The sequence below is a fragment of the Hipposideros armiger genome, unplaced genomic scaffold, assembly GCF_001890085.2.
Source record: "Hipposideros armiger isolate ML-2016 unplaced genomic scaffold, ASM189008v1 scaffold_157, whole genome shotgun sequence".
Classification (NCBI taxonomy): domain Eukaryota; kingdom Metazoa; phylum Chordata; class Mammalia; order Chiroptera; family Hipposideridae; genus Hipposideros; species Hipposideros armiger.
In genome coordinates this window covers 2,907,245-2,932,092 of record NW_017731507.1, presented here as the reverse complement: position 1 = coordinate 2,932,092, position 24,848 = coordinate 2,907,245, and the positions used below count along the sequence as shown (strand labels likewise).

Genomic DNA, 24,848 nt, shown 5'->3' with positions numbered 1-24,848 from the left:
TGTGTGTGTGTGTGTGTGTGTGTGTGTCTTCCCTCACTAAAATTCTTACATTCTATGTTAATGATGTCACCCGTTTTGTTTGTTTTCTGCCAAACTCTCATTGCCTAGCATATGTCTGCTACTGTTGGGCTCTAAAATTAATATTGATAGAAGGAAGGAGGGAGGGAGAGAGGAAGGAAGGGAGAAATGAGAGACGGAGGGAGGGTAAAGGGAAGAAGGGATGGAGGGAGGGGGAGATTGCTTCTCTCCCAGGGACCCTGAGCCTGTTACCCACAAAGCCATGGACCTTTGGCCTTCCCATGTAAAGATGAATTTTGAAGCCACCCATCCAGTTTGGCTCCCCTATATCCTCGGCGAGATTTTCACCCCCCACTGACCACACGAGTGTCCTCAGCAGGAGCAGACGCAGGTGGAGGAACCCCTTGTGACCAGCAGAGAAAACAGGGCGGAGCTGCTTCACTGCGTGCTGTGAGCAGGGGAGTGGGCCCAGCAGCTGCATAAAGGCTCCCTGGCCAGGGCCCTAGGGCAGGCAGTGGCTTCTCCCTTCCATCCCCAGAGGGGCCCAGAAATGGCCCTGGCCCTGTGTGTCTTCAGTCTGCTGGGCTCAGCCTGCTTGGTGTCGGCCAATATCTTTGGTGAGTTCTCAGCCTGAGGCCATGGAACAGGGTGGAGGGAACTCTCAGGCCAGAGCTCCAAAGTCAGCGGGCCTTTGAATATATACGATCTCATTGAATCCCTACGGTGTCCAGGGGTGAGGTTACTTGCCCTTTCCTTTACAGAGGAAGAGACAGAGGTTCTGAGAAGCCGAATAAATTGCCTGAGTCACAGGGATAGTGGTTGGTAGACATGAAATGGGAAACTAGGTCTTCCCAACTTAATTCGAACTCACTCACCCCACCCTATCAGCAGATTTTTGATGTTGACATTGTTTTTATTCCCTTTGCTATCTCAAGTCGTAAGTCATGCATGCGAAGTGTTTGAATAGCCACCAGGTAGTGCAGTGGAGTAAAATAGACCATGGCTCAGACACTTACTGTGCGACTTTGGAAAAGTCTAAGCTTCAGTTTCCTCACTGGAAAAGGAAGCAAAGGACACTCACCTTCTCACGCAGTTGTGATTTCTGAGTAAGCGCCTCCAGGTTTCATGCATTCTCAATGGAAAGTAAGACACGGTGGGAGTTACTAATTAACTGGCATTCCTACTCTGTGCCGGGAAGGTGCTGTCTGCAGGGAGTGGCTTGATAAATTCCAGAAGCTCTGACCTAACCCAGCCTCTGCTTGTGGGGGTGCAGCCCAAGGGTTTATGTTGAATCCTCTCGCCAGCTGTGTGACCTCAAGCAGGTCGCTTTCACTGTCCCTGTCTTAGAGCCACAGGGTTACAATGGAGATGCTGTCCCCGCCCCAGAGGAATACTGAGGATTAAATGAGCTAATATCATACTCAGGAAAGCGTGAATAGCCACGTAACTGCAAGTTGGAACTTAACGGGTGGCCACGGTGCTAGAAATAAGGCCCAGAAGAGCGTCTGTACTTAAGGGAGCCCGTCTTGGTGACTGCAATCCAGTCCACACTCTCTGATGGGTCGCCCCCTTTTTGTAGAATACCAGGTGGACGCCCAGCCTCTTCGGCCCTGCGAGCTGCAGAGGGACAGCGCCTTTCGGAAGCGAGCAGACTACGTCCCCCAGTGCGCAGAAGATGGCGGCTTCCAGTAAGGCTTATGCCAGCCACGCAGGCTCTGCCCCCTTGCTACACACTGCGCTCTCCTCCATGGACTGAGAGGTGGCCACCGTCATTCGGAGGGTGTCCACCTCGAGTCATGGTTCCCCAGGCCAGTCAACACTGGGTGATGTGGCCCAGAGTGCCCCAATCTGTGCTTCACCCCAGCCAGGACCAAGGACATGGCTTCTTGTCCTGGCAAAACGTTTACCATAATTGCTTTGATAAAAGGTGGGGGCAGGTGAAGGCCTTGATGCCTCCCCCTTTTCCTCTTACCCTCTTGAAAAGTCAGAGGTGGAGCGAGCAGACGGTGGCTGGACTTGCAGGTCAATGGCTGCTGGGTCCAGCGCTGGGCTGTGTGCGGCTGTCTCCCCAGTGAGGGGCGTTTCAGCTGCCCTATCATGAACTTAGGTCCAGGACACTCTCCCTGTAGGGTGGGGTGATAACCTACACAACCCCTCTCCCCCAATACACAGGAATCCTTTGTAAGCGACAATGTAACTTCCCAGGCTCTTCTAGCCCCACAGAACTCGGGGAGCCCCCGCTCCCCGGAGGACTGTGTACTGGGGAGCACTGTGGAACGGCCCTCTCTGCCTTCATTTGATATGCCTTCTGATGTGCCTAACAAAACTCTAACAGGCTCCCGAGAGTGCAAAGTGACATGTCCAGTCCAGTCCCTGCGAATCCTGGGGTGGCAGAGGGGTTAGGAGGACGGTTCACCTCCACCGGCCTTCTTCACGTAGCTTTTCCACATCCCTGTGCCAGCCACTTGCAGTTCCTGCTCAGGAGGCCGTTCTCTTTGCCTGGACACCCTTTTACCTTCTTCTGCCCTGATCATCCCGCCAGCCTTGGTGTAGCTGTCACTTCCCCCGGGAAACCTCACACATGTGTTTTCCTGTGTCACCCGTAACCGAGGCCCAGCTCTCTGCTAGCCCTGACACCCCAGCCCCCCATGCTGTGTCCCCGCCTCCGGTCCACTTAAGGGTGCTGCCTTTACCTTCTGCAGCCTCCGTGTGGCTGGGGCATCACAACCAGGGGTCATTTGCTACGGAGCTTGCCGATGGAAGGCTGGAGAGTGAGCAAGGTGCTGCAGGGGTTAGCAAGACGCAGAAAGAGAGCTTTTCCTTTCCCAAGCCACCTGCCCCTCTCCCCTCCAGTCTCCCCAATTTACTGAATAAAAGCTTGGAACAGTGGAGAGGCAGAAGGGAGGTAGCCTGGGTCGTGGCTGCGGGACCCGGTAACGGCCTCTGTGTCTCTCCTGCCCCCAGGACCGTCCAGTGCCGGCGCGATGGCCGCTTCTGCTGGTGTGTGGGTACCGATGGCAGGGAAGTGCCTGGCAGCCGGCAGCCTGGGCGACCCGTGGCCTGTAAGTGTGGAAGGGGCTCAAAGGGGGCGTCCCGTGGGAATGGGGACCTTGCTAGGACCACTCATATCGGGAAAGAGCGCTGGGCTTGGCATGTGACCAGCCAAGTGTCCCTCTGAGCTGCTGTTTCTTCCTCTGACTTGGGATAACAGTCCTGCACCAGAGGTCCTATTTCCTGTAGGACTGCTGCGAAAATCAAATGGGACAATCAAGTCACTTGTTCAGCAAATAGCTACTGAGTTCCCCCGTCTCCCCCCATGCCAGGGACCCAGCCTGGTGCTAAGGGCACCATGACAAGCAGACCTCAGAGGCCTCTGAACCGGGAAGTGCACAGTGTTTTTCACCCGAGGTGTTTCTGAAATTTGAGACTTAGGTGAAAAGTTTCCTGTTAAAATAATGATGATGATGTGTGAAGAAACGTAGTCCCCATTTGAAGCATGTCATATGAGTAGCTAAACCCAAAACCAAGGTCGGCTTAAGCTGGTCACCTTGAAACGGTGAAACTGAGTACAGAGCCAACATACCTTTTAATGGGAAAAGCTCTGTTTTGGGCATTGGTTTTCGCGGCCCGCACGGCTGGCTTGGGGAGCAGGCTGGCTCCCAGCTCTCTGGCTGAGTGACCCCGGCCAGGTCACAAGCTTTACTGATTGTGCAGCAGGAATATGGGGTAAAATACTGTTCACATACTGTGTTTCCCCCAAAATAAGACCCAGCTGAAGAAGAAGCCGTAGCATGATTCCTCCAGGATATGGAGGGTACGCAGCCCTCACATGAGGGTTTTATGACCTGTTTCAGGGAGAAGAGTGCCTTTTCCACAAACTCCTTCAGCTTAAAATAGTCAGTATGCCAAGGTGCCATATTTTGGCGCCTAAAATCATGTGAGAGCTTATTTTCCGGCTAGGTCTTATTTTCGGGGAAACAGGGTTGTTGGCATTCAGTAGGGGCAGAAATCATTAATGTAACTAACTCTCAGGCACCCGAAGAAGGCCTTTGTATTTCAGTTCTGTAGAAAAGCTGAGTGAGGCACAGAGTGGTGAAGCGACTTCCCCAAGGTCACACAGCAAACACGTGGGAAAATTTGGATTGAGGGAAGCTCTGTTAACAGCCAGGCCTGTACTCCATTCACACCCATGTCTTCAGCGCCAGTACGGCGGGGTTTCCAGGTGACAGGTGGGGCACAGGGAACCCTGCCTTTCTCTGACTCAGTCTGCAGGCAGCTGGAAGGAAAGCTGGGATAAAGGTGGGCAGTCGGGACGCTGGTTCTAAGCCCGCCCCCAACTCACTGAGCATCCATCCATGCCTGGTGGTTCCCCTCAGCCGTGGGAAGGACCTCCGTCCCCCCTCTACGGAGGGAGCTCAAGTCCTCCGGGGCTGAGACCCCCCTGCAGCCCTGCTGTGACACTGCTGTTTGTGCCCTTAGGTCTGTCCTTCTGCCAGCTGCAGAGGCAGCAGATCTTGCTGAGCACCTACATCAACAACACGGCTGCCTCCTACCTCCCTCAGTGTCAGGACTCAGGGGACTACACGCCAGTGCAGTGCGACGTGCGGCGGGAGCAATGCTGGTGTGTGGACACAGAAGGGATGGAGGTGTACGGGACCCGCCAGCAGGGGAGGCCCCGGCGATGTAAGTCTCACCCAGCACCAGCAGCAGCCTCCCCAGGAGGTGGGGCCCTGCTGTCTCCCACACCCCGACCCAAACTTTGTCAGGTCTCCCTGCCGAAGGCGGAGAGCCCGGCCCTCCGTGCAGAGAATGAAAGGAAGGTTTGCTCACTTCTCATATTTCCACACAGTGCATGATCAATATTCGCTGGCCGAGGGTAGGAAGCATGAACAGGGTTTCCACGAGCTCTTGCACGTCTCCTCCTGCAGACCTTTGTCCCTGTTTGGGTCTCTAACTGTCACACGTGCAGCATGAATCTATGCCTCTAGGCTGCAGAAGCACGCACACCTACTCACACCTGAGAATGTAATATTTTCCCCTGGGAATGTTTAGGTCCAAGGAACTGTGAGATAAGAAACCGCCGTCTTCTCCACGGGGTGGGCGACAAGTCGCCACCCCAGTGTTCCCCCGATGGAGAGTTTATGCCTGTCCAGTGCAAGTTCGTCAACACCACGGACATGATGGTTTTCGACCTGGTCCATAGCTACAACAGGTAAGGGCAGCCGGCCTTGGGGGTACCCATCGCCGGGCCGTCCCTCCTTCCTATCTCCTACCATAACCCGTGCTCATGTTGGGGCTGTGCCCAGTGACATGTCATACATGCAGCTGGCACTGGTGGACATCTGAAGGGTGACAGAGTTTTTAACAAAGAAAGCTGGCAACAGCGATGCAAATGAAAAATACATGAATCCCTCTGGGCCAGCCAGCCCATGGAAATAAAAACACCAAAATATAAAGACATATGTACTAAGGTGTCTACTGCATCAGTCTGCGTTGGAGCAGAAAACTGGGAAGAAAAGTGAGGGAGCAACCCAAGGGATGGCTGAATACATATGTATGCACATGTTTATGCATAGTTAGACAGAACGCATAACTACACCAGTTGACTGGGAAAGGGTTTGCAGCACATTATGATCATATATAGGGTATGAAGTACAGATAGCACAACATGATTTAATTTTTAGAAAACAAGCAAATGGATCCTCTTATGTGTGTGTATGATTATGCTTGTGTCTGTAGAGCACTGGAGAGCACGGAGAATAATACGAATAAGCACGTGCTAGGTGGTCAGGTTGTTGTGGAACAAGAAGGCAGAATGGGGTGATGGGACTCGGCAGAAAAGGGAAAAAGACGGCACTGTGAACAGCGTGGATATGATCATACTTATGCATTTTTGGGAATTGTGTATATGTATGCAATTATGACTAAGTGTAAAGATTTAAGTGACCAATGTGTAAAGGGGGCTGCGTTCTGGACCTCAGCCCAAATAATCGGGCAGCCTGGTTATTCAGGACGGCTGCTTTATTATTGCAAAGGGTGCGGCCAAGACTTCAGGTAAAATTGGAATGTCCTGAGCACGATAGGGCCCCCTTAGCCGCAGTTTCGCTTTCTGTGGTTTTAGTTACCTGAGGTCAACCGCAGTCCAGAAATAGTAAATGGAAAATTCCAGAAATAAACAATCGATAAGTTTAATAATTGATAAGCATGCCATTCTGAGTAGCGTGATGAAATCTCGCGAGTCCCGCTGGGTCCCGCCTGGATGTGACTCATCCCTCTGTCCATCTCTCCACGCTGTAGACGCTCCCGCCTGGGAGTCCCTTAGTAGCTCCTTGGTGATCAGATCGATAGATTGTCATGGTGTCACAGTGCTTGTGTTCAAGTCACCCTGATTTTACCTCAGAATGGCCCCAAAGCGCAAGAGTAGTGATGCTGGTGATTTGGATATGCCAGAGAGGAGCCGTAAAGTGGTTCCTTTAAGTGAAAAGGTGAGCGCAGTACAATTAGATAGTTTAGAGAGAGACCACGTTCACATAACTTTTACTACCGTGTATCGTTATAACTCGTTATAACTGTTCTATTTCATTATCAATTATCGTCGTTACCCTCTTAGTGTGCCTAATTTACAAATTAAACTTTATCATAGGTATGTACGTAGAGGAAAAAACATAGTATACGTGGGGTTCAGCACTATTTGTGGTTTCAAGTGTCCATTGAGGGTTCTTGGACTGTATCCCCCGCAGATAAGACGGGGATGACTGTAAAAAATAAGTAAGAGTATTAGGCTGAGAATACTGCGAGGAATTCTCCTGGACAACCTGGGCCTTTCTGTGATTCCCAAACAACCACCCTCCTCCCCTGGGTGACAGACGGGACTCTCGTGGCCGAGCCAGGAGGGCTCACAGACCGGCCGCCTCTGAATAGCCACTGTCCCATAGGCTGGGCTTGTTTGAGCCGCGTGATGTTTTAAAAACGGGGGAATTGTAAGTTGTACATTTCTGTGACATTTCTGTCTGTGTAGGTAAAAGTAGCAGAACACCAGCAATTTCATACATTCAACCTCATGCACCAAATTCTGAATTCCAGAAGGCTAAAGAACAAGGGTGGGAGGCTGTACGAATTCTCCCACAGCACCAAGAAACTGGCCTTAAACGGTGCTTTTTGGACTGAGTGCGCCGCCCCCAAACCCCCAGTGCTCCGGGTCCTCCCATGTCCTGTTGCCTGCTCCAGCCATCTGGATTACCTGCCTGACCCCGTACCATTTGCCACGTGACTCTCATGCGGACCCTGCCACTGCTTGGCACAGTGACCTTGTCCCTTACCCTCTCTGAGCCTTAGTGTCCCCATCTGTAAAGTGGAGGCAACGCCCTGCTCATTAGGTCATGATCAAGACCCCATGAGACCTCATCTATGGAACCACTGCGACAACTGTAAATTATTGTGCACCTGTAGGGACTCCTCCTGCATCACTCAGCTCCAGCAAATGTAGATTAGATTTCTCCCCCAGGCCCAGAGCATCACGTAAAAATCTCCCAACAGTCTGATTTACTGATGTTCATGGGTGCAAACCAATGAGTGCTCAGTTCAAGTTCAGCTGAGCACTGACTACATACAGGGAATTTGGCCTCCTTTTACCCACTTTAATACTTACAACAATAATTGGAGGGATAATTATGGTCTCTAGCATGCAGATGAGGAATCCGAAACACAGAGGTTAAGGACCTAACCCTAAGAAGCACAATTAATGGGTGCTAGGGCTGTCTGGCTCTTTTCACTATCCTATGCAACCTCCATTCAGTGCTTAACACAGAGTCTTGCACACAGTAGGCCTGCAATCAATGCTTACACCTTCTTTGAAGGTGCCCACTTGAGGCACAATTCACAGCTCCTTCCACAAGAGGGCAGTCGAGTTAAATGCAAAACTTCAGGACTGAGAAGCCATTGTTTAGGACAAACAAAAAAAATGTACTCCTGAAATGGGATCTTTTCTTTTTGTAAGCAAGCATGTCTCAGAGCGAATTTTGATTTAGGAAGGTCATGGGAAGGGTCAGGTAGTTGGTTCCTGGAAGTCTCCCCATAATCAGGAATTTTCTGATAAGCAGACCTGGGCAATGCCAGGCCCAGCAACTCCACTGGGCACAGTGGCAGGAACCGTGGAGACCACCTGGAGTGTATAGAAACCTAGGGCTGCCAGATTAAAAAAAAATACAGGATGACCAGTTATATTTAAATTCAGATAAGCAAGGAGTAATTTTGTACTATACATATGTCCCTAGTATTGCACCAAGAATTTTAAGCCTGGCGTGGGGGTTAGGTATATCTTAATAACCTCCGGAGTAGGGTTTAGACAATAATGGACTTGAATTGGAGAAAAGCAGAGTGGGTGCTGGGAGGTGACTCTGAGTTTGGCGGCTACTGTACTGAACCAGATGAGAGGTGATGACCTGGACTCGGGTAGGCGATGGAGAGGAGGGGTGAGTTTGGAGGGATATTTACTAGGTGAAATCCACAGAACTTGGTGAAGAAATAGACAGGGAGGCTGAGGAAGAGGAAAGGTCAAAGATGACTCTGAGGTCTTGTTTGTAGAAGGATGGTAGAGGATGAGTTTGGGAAGGAAAAGTCACAGATTTGATTTTGGATTATTGAATCTGAAGGGATTTTTTTGGGGGGGAAAGTTCAAATGGAGAAGTGGTGTCAGGCAGTTGACTTATGTCCATGGGGCCACAGGGAGGAAGGAAGGCGGGGGGCAGCCTATGTGCCAACCTGCTCTGGGTTCTTAATGCGCTGGGTGATGATTTGCACTTGAGCTTGGCCCTAGTGTGTGCCCATTTAAAGCAGGTCCTTTTGCCTCGGGAGGAAGGCCACTGCTAACTGCAGCTACTTGGTTGGTGATTTTATTTATTTTTTATTTTTTAGCTGAGCCATCCAGCTCAGCGGCTGCTCAGCTCGGGCTGGAACTCAAACCGCTGTTGCTCAGAGCTCAAACTCTTGAGCAAGCTCTTAACCAACTGAGCCACTCGGCCGGCCCTGGTTGGTGACTTTTAGAAAACCATGTTGTGACGGGAAGTAAGCTTTGCTGGTTCTTGTGACTCTTCCGCCATCTTTCAGAGGCCCTTGCCCAAATACCAATTAGGGAAGTGTATTCTGGCTAAGCAGATTGCAGGTCATGGGGCTAGAGCTGGTGCCATTACCCAGGCCTTAGTGATCTGAGTTAAAATTGAGCTCACTGGTTTCTTTCTTTTACTTTTTTGTTGTTGTTAATTGGGGAACAGCCATGGTCATTGGTTACACATGGCTTTCATGCTATAATGGCATAGTTGACTTTTTTAAGGAGAGTGCAGCTCACAGTGGCTCATGCGGGGATTGAACCGGCAACCTTGGTTTTATCAGCACCACACTCTAACCAACTGAGCTAACCGGTCATCCCAGCTCACTGGTTTCTTTATCAGCCCTTGTCCTTAGCAACTATGCTCACTCAAACTTCCTTAGCTACCAGTCTCCCCTATCCATGCCTTGGCACCCCATGCTATCCAGATAATTCAGTGAGAAGGATCAGATTATCTTAACATATGGCCAAGGGGCGTCATTACCCGAATATGTGCGTGGCTGAGTGGAGAAATCCTGCTAGACTGATCATCTGATGATCCGCCCTGAGACATCTGCGGTGGCCTGTTGAGCACCAGGCCCTATGCCAGGTCACAGCTCCAACGTTTAAGGATAGTCCCTCCAGTGCAGGAGAGAATCCAATAAATTGCTAAATTTTTGAACTGGTGGTTAGATTTCGGGGGGGACTAGGTGTGGGCAGAGTTGCAGTAGGGGGTGCCAGCTACCTGAGCCCAGAGCCATGCATCCTTCTCTGCCAATGAGCAGGACCCGATTCCTGGCTGGGACTGACATTTCCTGTCCCCCCGAGCCTCACCTGTGATTCCTCTAACTCTAGTTTGGCCGCAATCGGAGCATACACTTAGCAATGCCATCATTTCCTGCTCCACCGTAATTTTCTTTCTGAAGGGCTCTTCTATGTTCGTCCTGAGACTTTGCTTTTTATTCAACAAAAGGGAAACATCTGTTTTCACTAGACGCAATTATTTTTTTAATTTTTAAATGTCGTGTTCATTTTCTCTTTCTCCTTTCTTCTGATATGCCCAGAACAGGATTGAAGTGGAAAATAGAAGAAGTCACGAGGAAGGCTAAATAAGGGTGGGAAATAAGACTAAAGCAAGGCAAAGGTTGGCACACACCATTCAACCCATAGAGTTTTAACAAATGTGAGGGGTTGCACGCTTGTCGCTGAGCTCCCTACATCCAGAGAAAGAGAGAACACTCTAAGTTATTCGCTTTCTACTGGGTAAAAATAAACCAGTATCTTAGAGGAACACAATTTTTTCTTTTACTGAGGATGGAAAGAGCTTTGTTCCTCAGATCCTTATAAAGGAGATAATGCCACATGCCACAGGGGCCTACATGACTTGACAATGTGCCGTGGCCAATAAGGCCGTCGGCTTTCTAAGGCAGGTGCCTAGACGGTGCAGTGGGCACGGCAGTTTCACACACGGTGTTTCAACAGTTGAGATGCTTGGGTCTGGCCTTCTCCACCAGGCTTGTGCCTCCCTCTGTGATCACCAACCTGTCAGGTTTCCCTTCTGCCTGCACTGTGGGCCTCTGTCTCCCACCTTGAAGATGGAGGCATGTTAATGACCCTGGACACGGTCTCTGTTCCTCCACTGTCTCCTTGTCAAATCATCATTCTTACCTGTGGAATCCCACTCAAGGCTCACTTCTTTGAGAGCATCCTTTGGCCACACGACAGGTTCCAAACTCAGCGGACCCACGTGTTAGGATGGGGCCAGGGCTGTCCGCCGTTCATCAGGATGTTAGGTGCAGGTTCAGTAGTTTGGTTTTTCTTGGGGTGACAGAGAAGTGTTGGGAATCTAATGAGAGGGAGGTGGGAAGCGTGGCAGAGGCCCTCATGCCCTGGGTGACAGTAAAGCACCAATGGCAATAGCTGAAGCAGCAAGTAAACCAACTTAGCACCATTATTATACCGGGGGAGGAGTCCAAAATTCACAGATGGTGATATTGTTTCAGAAATCAGCCACAACAATCAGATGGAATCACAGCGAATTTGGGGAACAAAGGAAATCGGGCAAGTTTCAGAGCTCGAACTTACTGTTGACTCAGGGCAGGGTACCCCAAGGACCACGCTCTATTTAACTATAGCCTCCCATCTGGCCAGCTGCTGCTGTAGAAAGAGCATGAGCAGTGGACTCAGGATACCTGGCCCCTGGTTCTGGCTGGGTGATCTTGAACCAATCAGTTCACCACTCTGAACCCCAGTTTCCTCATTTGTGAAATGGAGCTTTATATGGGTTGCCGTGAAGATTAAAAGTATGGAGAGTGCTTGGCATAGTGTCTGATCATTCAATACATGCCTCCTGCTATTATTTTTTATTAGTAGTAATTAATAGTGATAATCATATGTGGTAAGGCCAGGACTGGAAGGAATTCTGATGTGTCTGGCTCCAGGTCCTTAGCATTTTCACTGCACACAGAATTGGCAAGGAGGGCTTAAAGATGATGGTGCAGGGTGTCTGCCCCAGAGGTGAGCAGAAAACAACCCTAGAAAGTCCAAGTCGCAGGGGCTGGCCTTAGGATGGTGTTCCTGGGAGGATGGGAGGACCCTATCTCCAGCCAAAGTCATGGTGATCTCCAGTATGCAAGAAGGGTGATTTAAGAGTGAGGCCCATGCGAAAGCACAGGGATGTCCAGGTCCTGGGAAGCTTACAAGACCAGAAACCCAGAGAGAAGGACTCTCACCCTAAGGCAATAGGATGAAGATGGCTCAAAGACCCTGCTGGTCTCATTGGCCCTGGGACAGGATGTTGCGTTGGGCCTTTGGGTTGAATCGGCAGAACGCGGGACTAAAGTGATTTAAATTTCCTGTGCCTTATGCTGAAATGGGTTTTAGAACCTTGAGCCAACCAGGTGACCCTTGAATACATTCATCCAGCATGTGTGTCTTCAACATCCATTAGCTGCCAGGAAAAAGCTAGGTGTCGGGCATATGTACAGAAAAGAGTGTCAGAACAGAGTCACGCGCCTTTCAGGATACGGGCAGAAACCAGGTACAACCAAACGCACGCTGAGGAATACCGTTGGCGGAGAGAGTCATCATGTAGTGCCTGAGACCTGGGTGTGAACCCTGGCTCCCATTGTTATTTCAAGATGGTGACCAACATACTTTATCTTCTTAACCTCTCAAACGGAGATGAAAAAACCACCATCTGCCCTCGAGGCGTATTCAGTGGGTTAAAAAGTGAATGCATATTAAACACTTTGCAGATTGTCTTTTAGCAATGCTCAATAAATGGAAGTGATTATTAGACTATTATTAGCCCTTCTAGAATCCAATTATCCAGGTCCCAGTTAGTGAACCTCCAATCAGTGGCAACTGGGCAAAGTGAGTTTTTAGTTTCCATTATGCATAATTCACTTGCCATGACATTCTTTTGTATTTAGCTCACATACACACAATAATACGCCCACAACATGGAAAGAAAACCCATAATTCTATAGTGCTTTTCTATGCTTTGTTTTGCATATTCATTTCCATTCAAATTAGCAAATGCTTCTTGCACTCCTGCGTTTAGGCTCTGAGCAGTTTCTGCACGATATATCACCTCCTGATACGGGTTCATTTCCATTGTAGTAATTGCCGTGTGTGGCTGGCCATTTTGCATTTTGTCCGTTTTACATAATCTTATGCACCCATCCACTAAGGGCATTGACCAGAATGCAGTACTTAATTTTCCTATCGTCGTACACTAAGGCTGTTTTCAAGAGTTTGCTAAACTAGATTACACAACGATAGACCCCTTTGTGCGCAGTGCTGCTGCTTCTTCTAACTTATCATGTGGGATGTGTCTCCAGACATTAAGCTTGATTCACGTGGACCAGCTCTATAGGGCATCCGTGCAATCTCTCATTTGTTGTATAAAAATGAAAAGTTCCTCTCTGGTGGCTCAATCATTGCACTTGGGAGCAACTCCTGCATATGGCTGTACATCACCTTAGTTTCATATTGCTTCCAGGATGAGGAACCCAGCCAATTAGCGCCTTATGGCAATGGCCACATCAGACATGAGTTATGTGGACTTTTCTGCAACTTACGGAAAGGGTTGTGTAGCCCTTGTTAGTGATGTCATATTGATTTTGTGGGTTTTTTTTTTTTCCAACTACGGAACTGGGAAATGTCCTCAAGAATTTCCTATGGGGAAACCTGGCTGCTTTTCAAGCTCTTGAAATGTTGAAAAAGGCTCTGAAGTCGTTTGATCTCCCAAATGAGATCATCTACAATGTACCATATGTTTGTAAAGCAAACTTGGCCTTCAGTCTCTAGAGTTACATTCTAGTAAGGAAATGCGTTGATGGGATGTCCATTGCCTGTTTTCCTCCTGATCCTATGAGACACATGTTTGGGTATACATTGGTCAAATGCCATGAGTGAGGAAAATGGCTAATTAGCAGAGGACAGTGAAGCACAGCTTTAATTTATTAATAACAGGTCCAGCCTAGCTCTGGCCAGGTAAAGCCATTTTAGAGAAGAAATTTACCATAGGAAGCATGGAGTGAATGGCATGAGATAAAATAGCCAGGCATTCCTTTTCCCCGGATGAGATCAGGCGATATTTTACTTCTACAGGAAGAGCTCGTGATGACTTGCCTTTCTACGAAATGGGGACCATGAATCTATCTCCTCTTTTAGGTTTCCAGATGCATTCGTGACGTTCAGTGCCTTCCGGAGCAGGTTCCCCGAGGTGTCTGGGTATTGTCACTGTGCCGACAGTCAAGGGCGGGAGCTGGCTGAGACAGGTAAGCACACCTCAGGCAGTCCGAGGGGAGGGGGGTGTTCACCAGGCCTGAGAGCCACAGTCTCATTACCTGTAAAGCAGGAATAGCAGTGACTGTGCGCTCCCCTGCCAGGCTGCTGTGGGTATTGAGGGAGGCTTGGTTAGCAAATGTTCATCTAGGCTACTTCTAGGCAGCTGCTGCTGGCCCACATGGGGCCACTGTTGTGCCCACAAAAAAGGGGCGCCCCCTCCCCTCTGGATGGATGCGCTTGCAAGGGGGACACGGGTGGATTTCATTCTCCTCTCGCTCTCAGCCGTGCTCCTTGGTGCTTGGACAACCTGCACAACCATTGCTGAGACCCTGGCTTTGGAAACCATTCGGGTCTTGTTCGGACCCGATGCATAATGGTGCCGGCGAAGGCTCGGGCCCTCCGAATATCTGCTGAAATGGCCAGATCAGGACTCCCTTCTGAAGGAACCCACCCCTGAAAACGCTTGTTGTCTTTGCTCAGGTTTGGAGCTGTTACTCGATGAAATCTACGACACCATTTTTGCTGGCCTGGGCCTCCCTTCCACCTTCACTGAAACCACCCTGTACCGGATATTGCAGAGACGGTTCCTAGCAGTTCAATTACTCGTTTCTGGAAGATTCCGGTGTAAGTAATAAGCCGACACCAGATGTGCACGCTTCTGCCAGGAAGAAACCACTTGGGTTTTAGCGTCGCTGCAGCCTCCATGGCTGTTCCACCAAAGGGCGTGTGGGGGTTTTAAACAATTTTTACAGCAAGCAGAACGCATGCTGGAAACACATCAAGTGTTGTTTACCTGCCGTCTTCTCCTTTGTGCACGGATGTCTCCTAGGCCCCACAAAATGTGAAGTGGAGCGGTTTACAGCGACCAACTTCGGTCACCCCTACATGCCCAGCTGCCACCGAAATGGAGACTACCAGGCAGTGCAGTGCCAGAGGGAAGGGCCGTGCTGGTGTGTGGACGCCCGAGGCGAGGAGGTCCATGGGACTCGGCGGCAAGGGGGGCCTCCATCTTGTGGTGGGTTTCCTCTCAAGGGCTTCCTGTTTTGCTTTCGTCCTTTAACTCTTTCCCCAAGCCAACCACTCTAGAACCTGTTAATTCCACTGCCCCACAGGCCCTTCAAGCTCAACATGATGGAAAACCTGTTTATCATCATTGATTGCTAACATGTTTCTTGTCCTGTGTCAGACATAGCTTCTTTCTCAGGTAGCTTAGTGGGCCTCCCAGGTAAAGAACAAGGAAAGAGAATTAAGTTTACATGTGCCACGAGAGAAGAGTATACTGGTGACTCAAGGAACTCAAAGCAAGGTAGGATCAATGCTGTCTTGCAGTGTATATAAAAGGGAGACATTCAGGAAGGCTTCCTGGAAGAGGTGACACTTGATTCGCTGTCTAAAATAAAGATGTTTCCTGAAGGAGGACAATAAGGGGAGAGGTGCTCTCTCTATAGAGAGCAGGAGAAGCAAAATTATAAGGACACAAATAATAGGCATTGCTATGCTACTGGCCACTGAATCTGCAAGAAGAAAAGAGAAAAAAATGTTGGAGTGTGATCAGGGCAGGGCTTTGAACTTTAAGACTGAGGGAAAGGCAGGGGTGAGACAATGAGGTCTTTCCTATCAAAGCAAAGTCTGTGGGGGTGGGACGGGGCACTTACCCCAGGGGTCAGGTGAAGGTGTTGATGGGATTTAAGCTGGCAGGTCAGTGCCATGGTGGGTTTTGTGTGTAAGAAAGATCACTCGGGCATTTTGGAGGACAGAGGGACAGCCGCATTAGACTGGAGGCAATGGGGCCAATTAGAAGATCATTTCAATGTCCTGAAGAGAGATCAGAGGACTATATTACCTTCCTGGGGCAGCTGTAACAAATTACCACTAAGCGAGTGGCTTAGAAGGGCGGAAATATATTCCCTCACGGTTCTGGAGCCTCAAATTCCAAAATCAAGGTGTCAGCAGGGCTCCAGGGAGAATCCTTCCTGGCCTCTTCCTAGTTCGTGACAGTTGCCAACAATTTTTAGCATTCCTTGGCTTGTGGCAGCCTCACTGCAAACTCTGCCTCTGTTGCCACCAGCCTGTCTTCCCTCCGTGTCTGCCTCTGTGTCTCTCCTCTTCTTATAATAGCCCCAGTTATATAGAATTACGAGCCTACTCTACTGGGACCTTGTCTTAACTAACTGCATCTACAATGACCCTATTTCCAAATAAGGTCACATTCTGAGGTTCCAGGAAAGGCATGCATTTTGGGGAGGCACTATTCAACCCAGTACTAAGGGGAGCCAATGCTAAGCTAGAAGCAGTGGGCTGGGGAGAAGGGTGTGGGCTTCAGAAATGTCCCTCGGCATTCGAGCAAGACTCCATCCCGTCTTACCCATAAGACGCTGGAGGCTGGAACCCAGGAGCATGTGTAGGCTTCCCACTTGTAGGCTTCTTGCTTGGGTGAGCTGGGTGGACTCAGCAAGACTGGGCACGAAGGACTGCGGGTCTTTTCCTAGCCTCAAAATTGATATGTCTTACATCAGCAACTCCTGTTAAATCGTTTGATTTCTACAGCTTAACATGTTGAGATCCTGCATGGTGTTGGGTAGTTTTCTCTCTGCTAAACGTGAGGATGTAGAAAAAGCAATATTTGAAGCTCTGCCTTGAAGGAATTTACAGTTACGTCTTAGCTCTGTTAAAACCTAGAGACTATCGTTATTGCGCCCTCTAATTTCCAAGGGGAAATGAACTACAGTTTTCCAAATGAAAACCCAGAGTGCTCCCACATGCATGGATTATATATTTTTACTTTTTCTTTCTGGTATATCAGTCTTATTTCCATGGAAACGAACGCCACATGGAAACAATGTCTGAATTTTTTGCCTTGGTAACACCCAGTACGAATGGAAGGGATATGCTTTTAATCTGGAAAGAGAATAAGCGAGGCAGTAAACTTTATTTCTTCCATACCTTCCTGTAATATCCATTAAACGATGCCGTGGCCTCGTTGGGGGATGTGTTGTGTGTTCTGATATTGCCAGCCTTTTTCCTCCCTCTGACCACATGTTCCAGCTCTCTCTGTTGCCTGGGTACAGAGGAAAATTGGCCGAGTTCCTTTTTTGGTATCTGTGTGAACTGAGGGGAAAGAATTATTTTAAAAGGTTGGGGTGGTGGGTGGTTGGAAGCCTGTAGTATGTACGGTTTTATGGGGGAAAATTGAGCTTATTTACTTTCACCTGTGTAAATGAGGCCCTGGAATTTGACTTCAAGATCTTTTTTCTTAATGTGATTACAGTCAACCTGGCATATTCAGGCAGAATGACCTGACGGTGCATGGAGTTGACTGAGCTGATCGCTGTTTAATTAGTAATTTCAAGGAAAGGCCAAGAAGCTTAGAAGAATGTGCCAAGTGTGTTTGCCGGCTGGGCTTCATTGTATGATAGGAACTATCAGGTTTCCTATAATGGAGTATAATATTACATATTACAACACAGGAAAACATTTATTATAGGAAGTACTAATAGCATCTAAAGTATGGTTCTTATCCTCAGCGAGACTATAAACTAGTTAGCCGAGACAAGACTACTCGCAAGGACGAATTAGGCAGCCAGACGGAGAGCATATAATGAAGCATTAAAGTCCATTAAGAATTCCAGCAAGCGAATGCCGGAAAACAACATTTCATTAAAAAACCAGGCATTCGTTGGTCTATTAGTTGCCTGGGGCTGCTGTAACAAATTATCACAAACCGGGGAGCTTACAACAACAGAAATTTATTCTCTCATGGTTCTGGAGGCTGGAAGTCTGAAATTAAGGTGTCAGCAGGGCTGCACTGTCTCCGAAGGCTCCAGGGAAGAGCCTTTCCTTGCTCCTGGGGGTTGCTGGCCATCACTGGAGTCCCTTGGCTTCTAGCTGCCTTGCTCTGGTCTCTGTCCCCATCCTTGTGTGGCCTTCTTCCCTGTGTGTTTCTCCCTGTCTGCATATGGCCTTCTAATTAGGACACCAGTCATTGGATTTAGGGCCCAGTCTACTCCAGGATGACCTCATCTTAACTAAGCATGTCTGCAAAGACCCTATGTCCAGATAAGGTCACATTCTGAGGTGCCAGGTGGACAAGGAAGAGGAAGGGAGGGAGACGTCATGCAACCCAGTCCAGCTGGTGCACGTGTGTGGTGAGGTTTTCAGAAAGTGGGCCAATGTCTATGAGCCTCGCCTTCAAAGTCAGGGTGAGGGGAGGGGAGTTGCCCACTCGTGGAAGCTAGGAGAGGAAGTCATGTCAACAGGAGTACTTGCCCCCCAAAATGGCCTCCAGGGACACGACTCAGAGCGAAAGCTAAACATAAAAGGATATGGAGGGGCCGGCTGAGTGGCTCAGTTGCTTAAGAGCTCGCTTAAGAGTTTGAACTCTGAGCAACAGCGGTTCGATGCCTGGCCCGAGCTGAGCTGCCGCTGAGCTGCCAACAGGTGGCAGGATGGCTCAGCTTAAAAAAAAAAAAAAGGATATGGAGAAGAAGGAGGCACAGAATAAATGCAGTTGCCCTGGATTGAATTTGTTGACATCTCACTACCAGAAAGATGTAAGGGCCTGTCTCGGGATTACTCATGCTACTCAAACCGTGTTTCCTGTTTGCTCTGTCTTGTGCAGCGGAAGGCCAGTCCTGTGCCTCAGCGCGGCGGCAGGCCCTGTCCAGACTGCATTTCGGGCCCTCCGGCTACTTCAGCCGGCACAACTGGTTCTTGGCTTCGGAGGCGAGACAGGTCTCTCAGAGGGCAGCTAGGTTGGCCACGTCCTGCCCACCCTCGGTCAAGGAGCTCTTTGTGGACTCGGGGATTCTCCGCCCGATGGTAGAAGGGCAGAATCAACTGTTTTCGGCCTCCGAGACGCTCCTCAAAGAAGCCGTCCGAGTGATTTTTCCCTCCCGAGAGCTGGCGCGCCTTGCCCTGCAGTTTACCACCAACCCAGTGCGGCTCCAGCAAAACCTCTTTGGAGGGAAATTTTTGGTGAATGTTGGCCAGTTTAACTTGTCTGGAGCCCTTGGCACGAGAGGCACGTTTAACTTCAGTCAGTTTTTCCAGCAACTCGGTCTCCCAGGCTTCCAGAATGGAGGGGGACTCATAGATCTAGCCAAACTGGGACTGGATTCGAATCCTGCTGGGGAAACACCCGGCACCGCTAACCCCCGGAGTGCTATGAATAAGCCAATTGTGGGCAGCTTTGGCTTCGAAATCAACTTCCAAGAGAACCAAAATGCCCTGAAATCCCTTGCTTCGCTCCTGGAGCTCCCAAAATTCCTTCTCTTCTTGCAGCATGCTATTTCTGTGCCAGAAGATATCGCGAGGGATTTAGGTGACGTGATGGAAATGGCGCTCAGCTCCCAGGGCTGTGAGCAGACAGCTGGCAGGCTTTTCGTCCCATCATGCACAGCAGAAGGAAGCTATGAGGATGTCCAGTGCTTTGCTGGGGAGTGCTGGTGTGTGGATTCCCGGGGCCAAGAACTTCCTGGCTCGAGGGTTAGAGGGGGACGACCTAGGTGCCCCACAGAGTGTGAAAAGCAAAGGGCTCAGATGCAGAGCATCTCGGCCAGGCAGCCAGCTGGGTCCAGTCTGTTTGTTCCTTCTTGTACCAGCGAGGGGCACTTCCTACCTGTCCAGTGCTTCAACTCCGAGTGCTACTGTTTTGACGCTGAGGGTCAGGCTATTCCTGGAACTCGAAGTGTACCTGGAGAACCCAAGCAATGTAAGTCTGTCGGGCTTTCGGTCTACAAACCCTGATTCTCCCTTAGGACCCTGACACACTACATTACAGCAAAAAGAAATTCAGTCATAGCTAAAGCCCAAATTTCTGTTAATGGAGATATTTGCTGGTTAATTTAAAAATTGCCCAGAAAAGTCTTGATATTGTTATCCATTTAAATAAACGAATAAGGAGATTTATCTGGCCTTAAGGCATTGCCACATACACGTCTGCAGTGCTGACCACAGCGAGTCTCGGCAGTGCCCATTTAGTGATGGGGATGCCCTCTGTCTAGACGTGTTAGGATCTATGGCTGTATCAGGGTTTATATGGGGTTTGGAAAGTCGAGAGCTTCCATCTTGGTTTTGCTGTGCTCATCAAATACACTTGCTTATTGTTTCTCCCCAGGCCCCACACCCTGTCAGTTACAGGCTGAGCAAGCCTTCCTCGGGGCAGTACGGTCCCTGGTGTCTAATTCCAGTGAGCTGCCCACTCTCTCCAGTGTCTACATCCCACAGTGCAGCACCAGCGGGAAGTGGAGTCGCGTGCAATGCAACGGGCCCCCCGAGCAGGCCTTCGAGTTATATGAACGATGGAGGGCTCAGAACAACGGTGGCCAAGAGCTGACCCTTGATGAGCTGCTAATGAAGATCCTGAGCTATAGAGAAGCAGCTTCTGGAAGCTTCCGTCTCTTTATTCAACTTCTGTATGAGGCTGGCCAGCAAGGCATCTTCCCTGGGTTAGGCAGATATTCTTCTCTCGAAGATGTCCCACAGGCAGTGTTGGAAGGGAACCGGACCCAGCCTGGACAGAGTACGCTGCTGGAGCCCTACCTCTTTTGGCAGATCCTAAGTGGTCAGCTCGGCCGCTACCCAGGGCCCTACTCAGACTTCAGCACTCCTCTGGCCCACTTCGACCTTCGGACTTGCTGGTGTGTGGATGGAGCTGGTCAGGAACTAAAAGGAACCCGGATGGAGCCAAGCAAGCTTCCAGCATGTGAGTTAAACCATGTGAGGAACAGAATCTGTGGTTATGAAAACAGGATGTCTGGTGGGTATTTGGTGTCAAAGTTAGACTTGAGATCATATGTGGCCAAGTACCTCCCTTTAATGTATGGTTGGGGTAACTGAATGTATGTCAGCTCAGGCTGTTATGAAGAATACCACAGAATAGACGGCTTAACCAACAGACATTTATTTCTCATAATTCTGGAGGGTGGATGTCCAAGGTCAAGGTGCTGACAGATTTGGTTCCGGGTGAGAGTCATCTTCCTGGCTTGAGGATAGCTGCCTTCTTACTGTGTATTCACATGGCAGAGAGAGAAAAAACTCTGGTCTCTTTATCTTGTTATAAAGACACTAATCCCATCATGAGGACCCCACTTGCACGACCTCATCTAAACCTGGTCACCTCCCAAAGGTCCCACCTCCAAATGCCATCACGTTGGGGATTAGGGCTTCAACATATGCATTTTGGGGTCACACAAACATTCTATCCACAACACCAAGGCTCATAGAAGGGAAGAGATTTCCCCACGTCTGCACAGTCAGGGGTTGGCAAAGTTAATGTAGTTCATTTTTTAAATTTTCATATAATTATTTCAATCAGTGCCTCCAACTTTAATTGGATGCCTTCTGTGTACAAAGCATTATCTTAGGTCCGATAAAGGCTGTAAAGTGAAAATGGCCTGGCTTTTGCCCTCTATGGCTGATGCTTTAGTCATCTCTCACACGTCAGGGGCACCGTTTGATCAACCGACACATGTTACGGTGGTCTTGTTACTTACAAGGACACTGCTAGGTGCTCGGGACCTCAGGACACGCTTCTGCCCTCCAAGTGCCTTTAATTTACTTGAGAGGGTTTAATCAGAGGACCAATTGGAGAGCTGCTGAAAGAGGGCTATAAGTTCAGCTTTGTGGCAAATGGACTTCTAAGAGTGGCTTAAACAGAATGAGGCTGACTCTCTGTCTGGAATTAAATGCGTTATTACCAAATAGCCATGCCGGCAGTTTCAAACAACCACCAGGCACATTCACCTGTTATTATCACATCAGAATGTCTCTAGCTAGCAGTTGCTGATATTACAGGTCATATTACAGCCGTTCAAGTCCAGTGAAATCTCTCCATTTGTTCTCTGCAATGGTCAATGTGGCCCAGACCTTTCTGGGTAATGTTAAACTCAATCAGCCCATTTTGACATTTGCCAACGTTTAGGTTTCAGCAGTCAGTGGGTTTTTAGAAGTTTTAGTAGCAGGAACGTGTGATGAGAGCTGTAATGATACCCTGGGCATTTGAACAGCCTGGAGACTCTAGGATTCTTCATTAACATGTCAAGTTCTAGAAATAGGCTGACCCTCAAAGTCAACACACAGATGTTAGCTATTGCATAGATTAAATTATAATAGATCGTCTGAGTAAATGTGCATAGTACAGCGCCTAGTGTGGAATAGACATTAGCTATTACTGATCTTACATAGTAGGTCCTCCATCAGTGTCGAGTGAATGAAATTGTGGAAACAATACAGAACATTCCAGGTTGTAGAAAGAGCTGGTGAGAAGGAAGCAGCTGAGGTAGAAGTGTGTGTGTGTGTGTGTGTGTGTGTGTGTGTGTGACACGCATGTGTGCACACACTGCCGAGGGGTCAGAGGGAGCTGTATGTGGTGGTGAGCCCCTCTGTGATGTCTTTGTTCCCTAGGCCCAGGTTCCTGTGAGGAAATGAAACTTCGTGTTCTGCAGTTCATTCAGGAAACAGAAGAGATTGTCTCGGCTTCCAACAGTTCCTGGTTCCCTCTGGGAGAGAGTTTCCTAGCGGCCAAGGGCATCCGGCTGACCAATGAGGAGCTCGCCCTTCCTCCACTCTCCCCATCCCGGGAGACGTTCTCAGAGAAGTTTCTGAGCGGGAGCGATTATGCCATCCGTCTGGCAGCTCAGTCTAGTGAGTGTCGTGCACGTCCGGCTTCGTGTTCCATCTCCCTGGGGAAGGAGGCGCTTGACTTGGTTGCTCTCCAGTCACCTTCAGGACTTGGCTGCCTTGGTTTCCCCAGGCCGATGGGTTCCTGGGGGAGAAAAGGCAAAGTGGCTTGGTGATACCGGTGCATGCTGGCAGGTGCGCACCTGTCCAAGATGCCCTCAGGCCCTCCAGCAGAGCCGCGGGGGGGGGACGGGTTTCCACATTTTGCCCTGCAGATGTGTAATGGATGTGCAGCCCCCCAGGAAACCAAACATTCTTGTTACAAGGAGAGGGGCTCCAGCCGCACAGGGTCCTGCTCCCCTCGTAGCCTGTTCCAAAGCTTCTCTGCATGTCCAAGTATTTAGAAACACCCCCAAGGAGGAAAGGAGCGGAATTCTCACGACTGAGAAAGCCCTGGGCTCCTACCATCTGTGAGCGCACCTAATCCAAAAGCTACGGCTTATTCCTTGCCTGTGACAGAGAAATACGCTGAGAGCCAACAGTGCTTAGCCCATTAACAGCTCAATGTTACTTGAAACTTACCCCTGGCCAGGCACTGACGGTGTGAAGCCCATTACCATGAGAACGATGCTGTAATCACCAGCTGGGCTTCCTTTCAAAGGTGGAAACTGAGGCTGAGTCACATGCCCAAGCTCACCCAGTTAATAAGGAGCAGAGCCTGGATGTGCCGCCTGGCCTGGCCCTGGAGTCTCTGTGCCCTGCCCAGCTGATCCCCAGCTTAGATCTGTCTCATCCCAAAGCCTCTTTCGGTGTCTCTTCCTCCACCACCTGGAGTCGGCTCTGGCCAGAGGGTCCATGCCCCTCCCAGCTCCCTCACTGACCCCACACCAACTTGGCAGGAATGAAAGATTCCTACCTGAGGTTCCCTGGGCTGGAGTCACAAACAGCAAGGCAGTCACCCCCAAAAACACCTGAGCCAAGACAAAGCGTGCCCACTCCCGCAGGCCAGAGCACTCTGTGTTCCCATTCCTGGCATGTCTGCAGCCACCTTGGATGTGTCTCAGTTGCCTTCATTCTCCTAGCCCCACAGGAGGTGAGGGCCTCCCAAGTACCATCTCTGTTTCCTGCTCCCTCGACAGGGTACCATGTCTTATTCATCCTGATATCCAGGGCCTGGCACGGTGGCTGGCAGATCGTCAGACCCCAGTAAATGTTGCTTCCCCATCCTGCCTGCTTCTTTCCTCCCTTCTTTCTTTCTCTTCCGTCCCCTCCCCTCCCCCACATGCCCAGGCACTTCCTTTCTCTGTTCCTCAGAGGCTTGGGGACTTCTGCTTTGGGCAAAAAAACCCAGTTGTTTCACATTGTGTGCACCACCGACAGGACTCGATATCATCAAAGAGGAGTAGGATTATGCCCCGCGAGCTGTGACCACTTTGGTTATGGAGGGAAGTGCAGAGGAAGGGGACAGGAAGTTGTTGGTGCCACAGAGATGTACTCGTGGATGAACGGCAATGATGGCGTTTTCTTCAGAAGTCGAGCTAAGGAAGTGCTCCTCCACCTAGCCGCATGCGCTGATATCTCATGCCTGATGCGCTAGAGGAAAGGGGAAGTGTCTGTCGAGAAGCAGCAGGGTGGCTCATTTCCCCCTGAATTGGTCACGATGAGAAAGGGGCGTCCCTGCAGTTACAGAGGACAGGAAGCTGTGTGCAGACCTGCAGGCCCTGGAGAGTCTGGGGAGAGGCGAGATTGAGGGCCACCAAGCGTCCTTGGCCACCAGAACATGGGAGCAGTGTCCTTGGGCGAGGGAGATGGTGCATAGCTGTAGCTGGTGTGAACTTGATGCTTCTAATCTTTTGATATAAGTATCACACTTAACCCTGTTAAGTATTGGACCCATTTTACAGGGGAGGAAACTCAGGCTCAGAGAGGGTGCCAACTTGCTCAGGGTCACATGGCCAAGAGGTGCCGCGCCAGGACTCAGACGGTAGCTTATGAGACTCCTGAGTCCTGCCCACTGCACCCAAGTGTGGCCCGGTCTCCTCAGATAGGTCCTGTGGGTGCAAGGCCCCCTCTGAGAGCCATGATGCCCATCCCTGAGAGAACGGCCCAGATGTGAGGCAGGCCACTGCACCTGGGCTCTCCCGGTGTGGCTGTTCTCCTCCAGGTGCCTGGCAGGACCCTGTGGCTGTATCCCCCACCCCACATGCACCAGCAGGAGTGGAGAGGAGGTTGGACGTAGGACTTGAGAAAGGGCCTGGGAGACAGTTCATGGCTTCCTGGAAGGAGGGTGGAGCTGAGGGCAAATGAGATTGGGGCGGGAGAGCTCTGAGAC

At 49.9% G+C, this 24,848-nt stretch overlaps 1 protein-coding gene across 1 annotated transcript in view; it reads left to right on the top strand.

Moving 5' to 3' along the window:
* Positions 1 to 568: 568 nt before the first annotated feature.
* TG (thyroglobulin) overlaps positions 569 to 24,848 on the top strand; it is a 256,235-nt gene continuing 231,955 nt past the window's right edge. Inside the window, 11 exon segments of the mRNA XM_019651274.1 lie at positions 569 to 635; positions 1,598 to 1,706; positions 2,983 to 3,080; positions 4,498 to 4,701; positions 5,071 to 5,230; positions 13,781 to 13,887; positions 14,378 to 14,521; positions 14,727 to 14,912; positions 18,516 to 19,607; positions 20,013 to 20,600; positions 22,301 to 22,540. Of these exon segments, the coding sequence (XP_019506819.1) occupies positions 569 to 635; positions 1,598 to 1,706; positions 2,983 to 3,080; positions 4,498 to 4,701; positions 5,071 to 5,230; positions 13,781 to 13,887; positions 14,378 to 14,521; positions 14,727 to 14,912; positions 18,516 to 19,607; positions 20,013 to 20,600; positions 22,301 to 22,540 (2,995 nt within the window).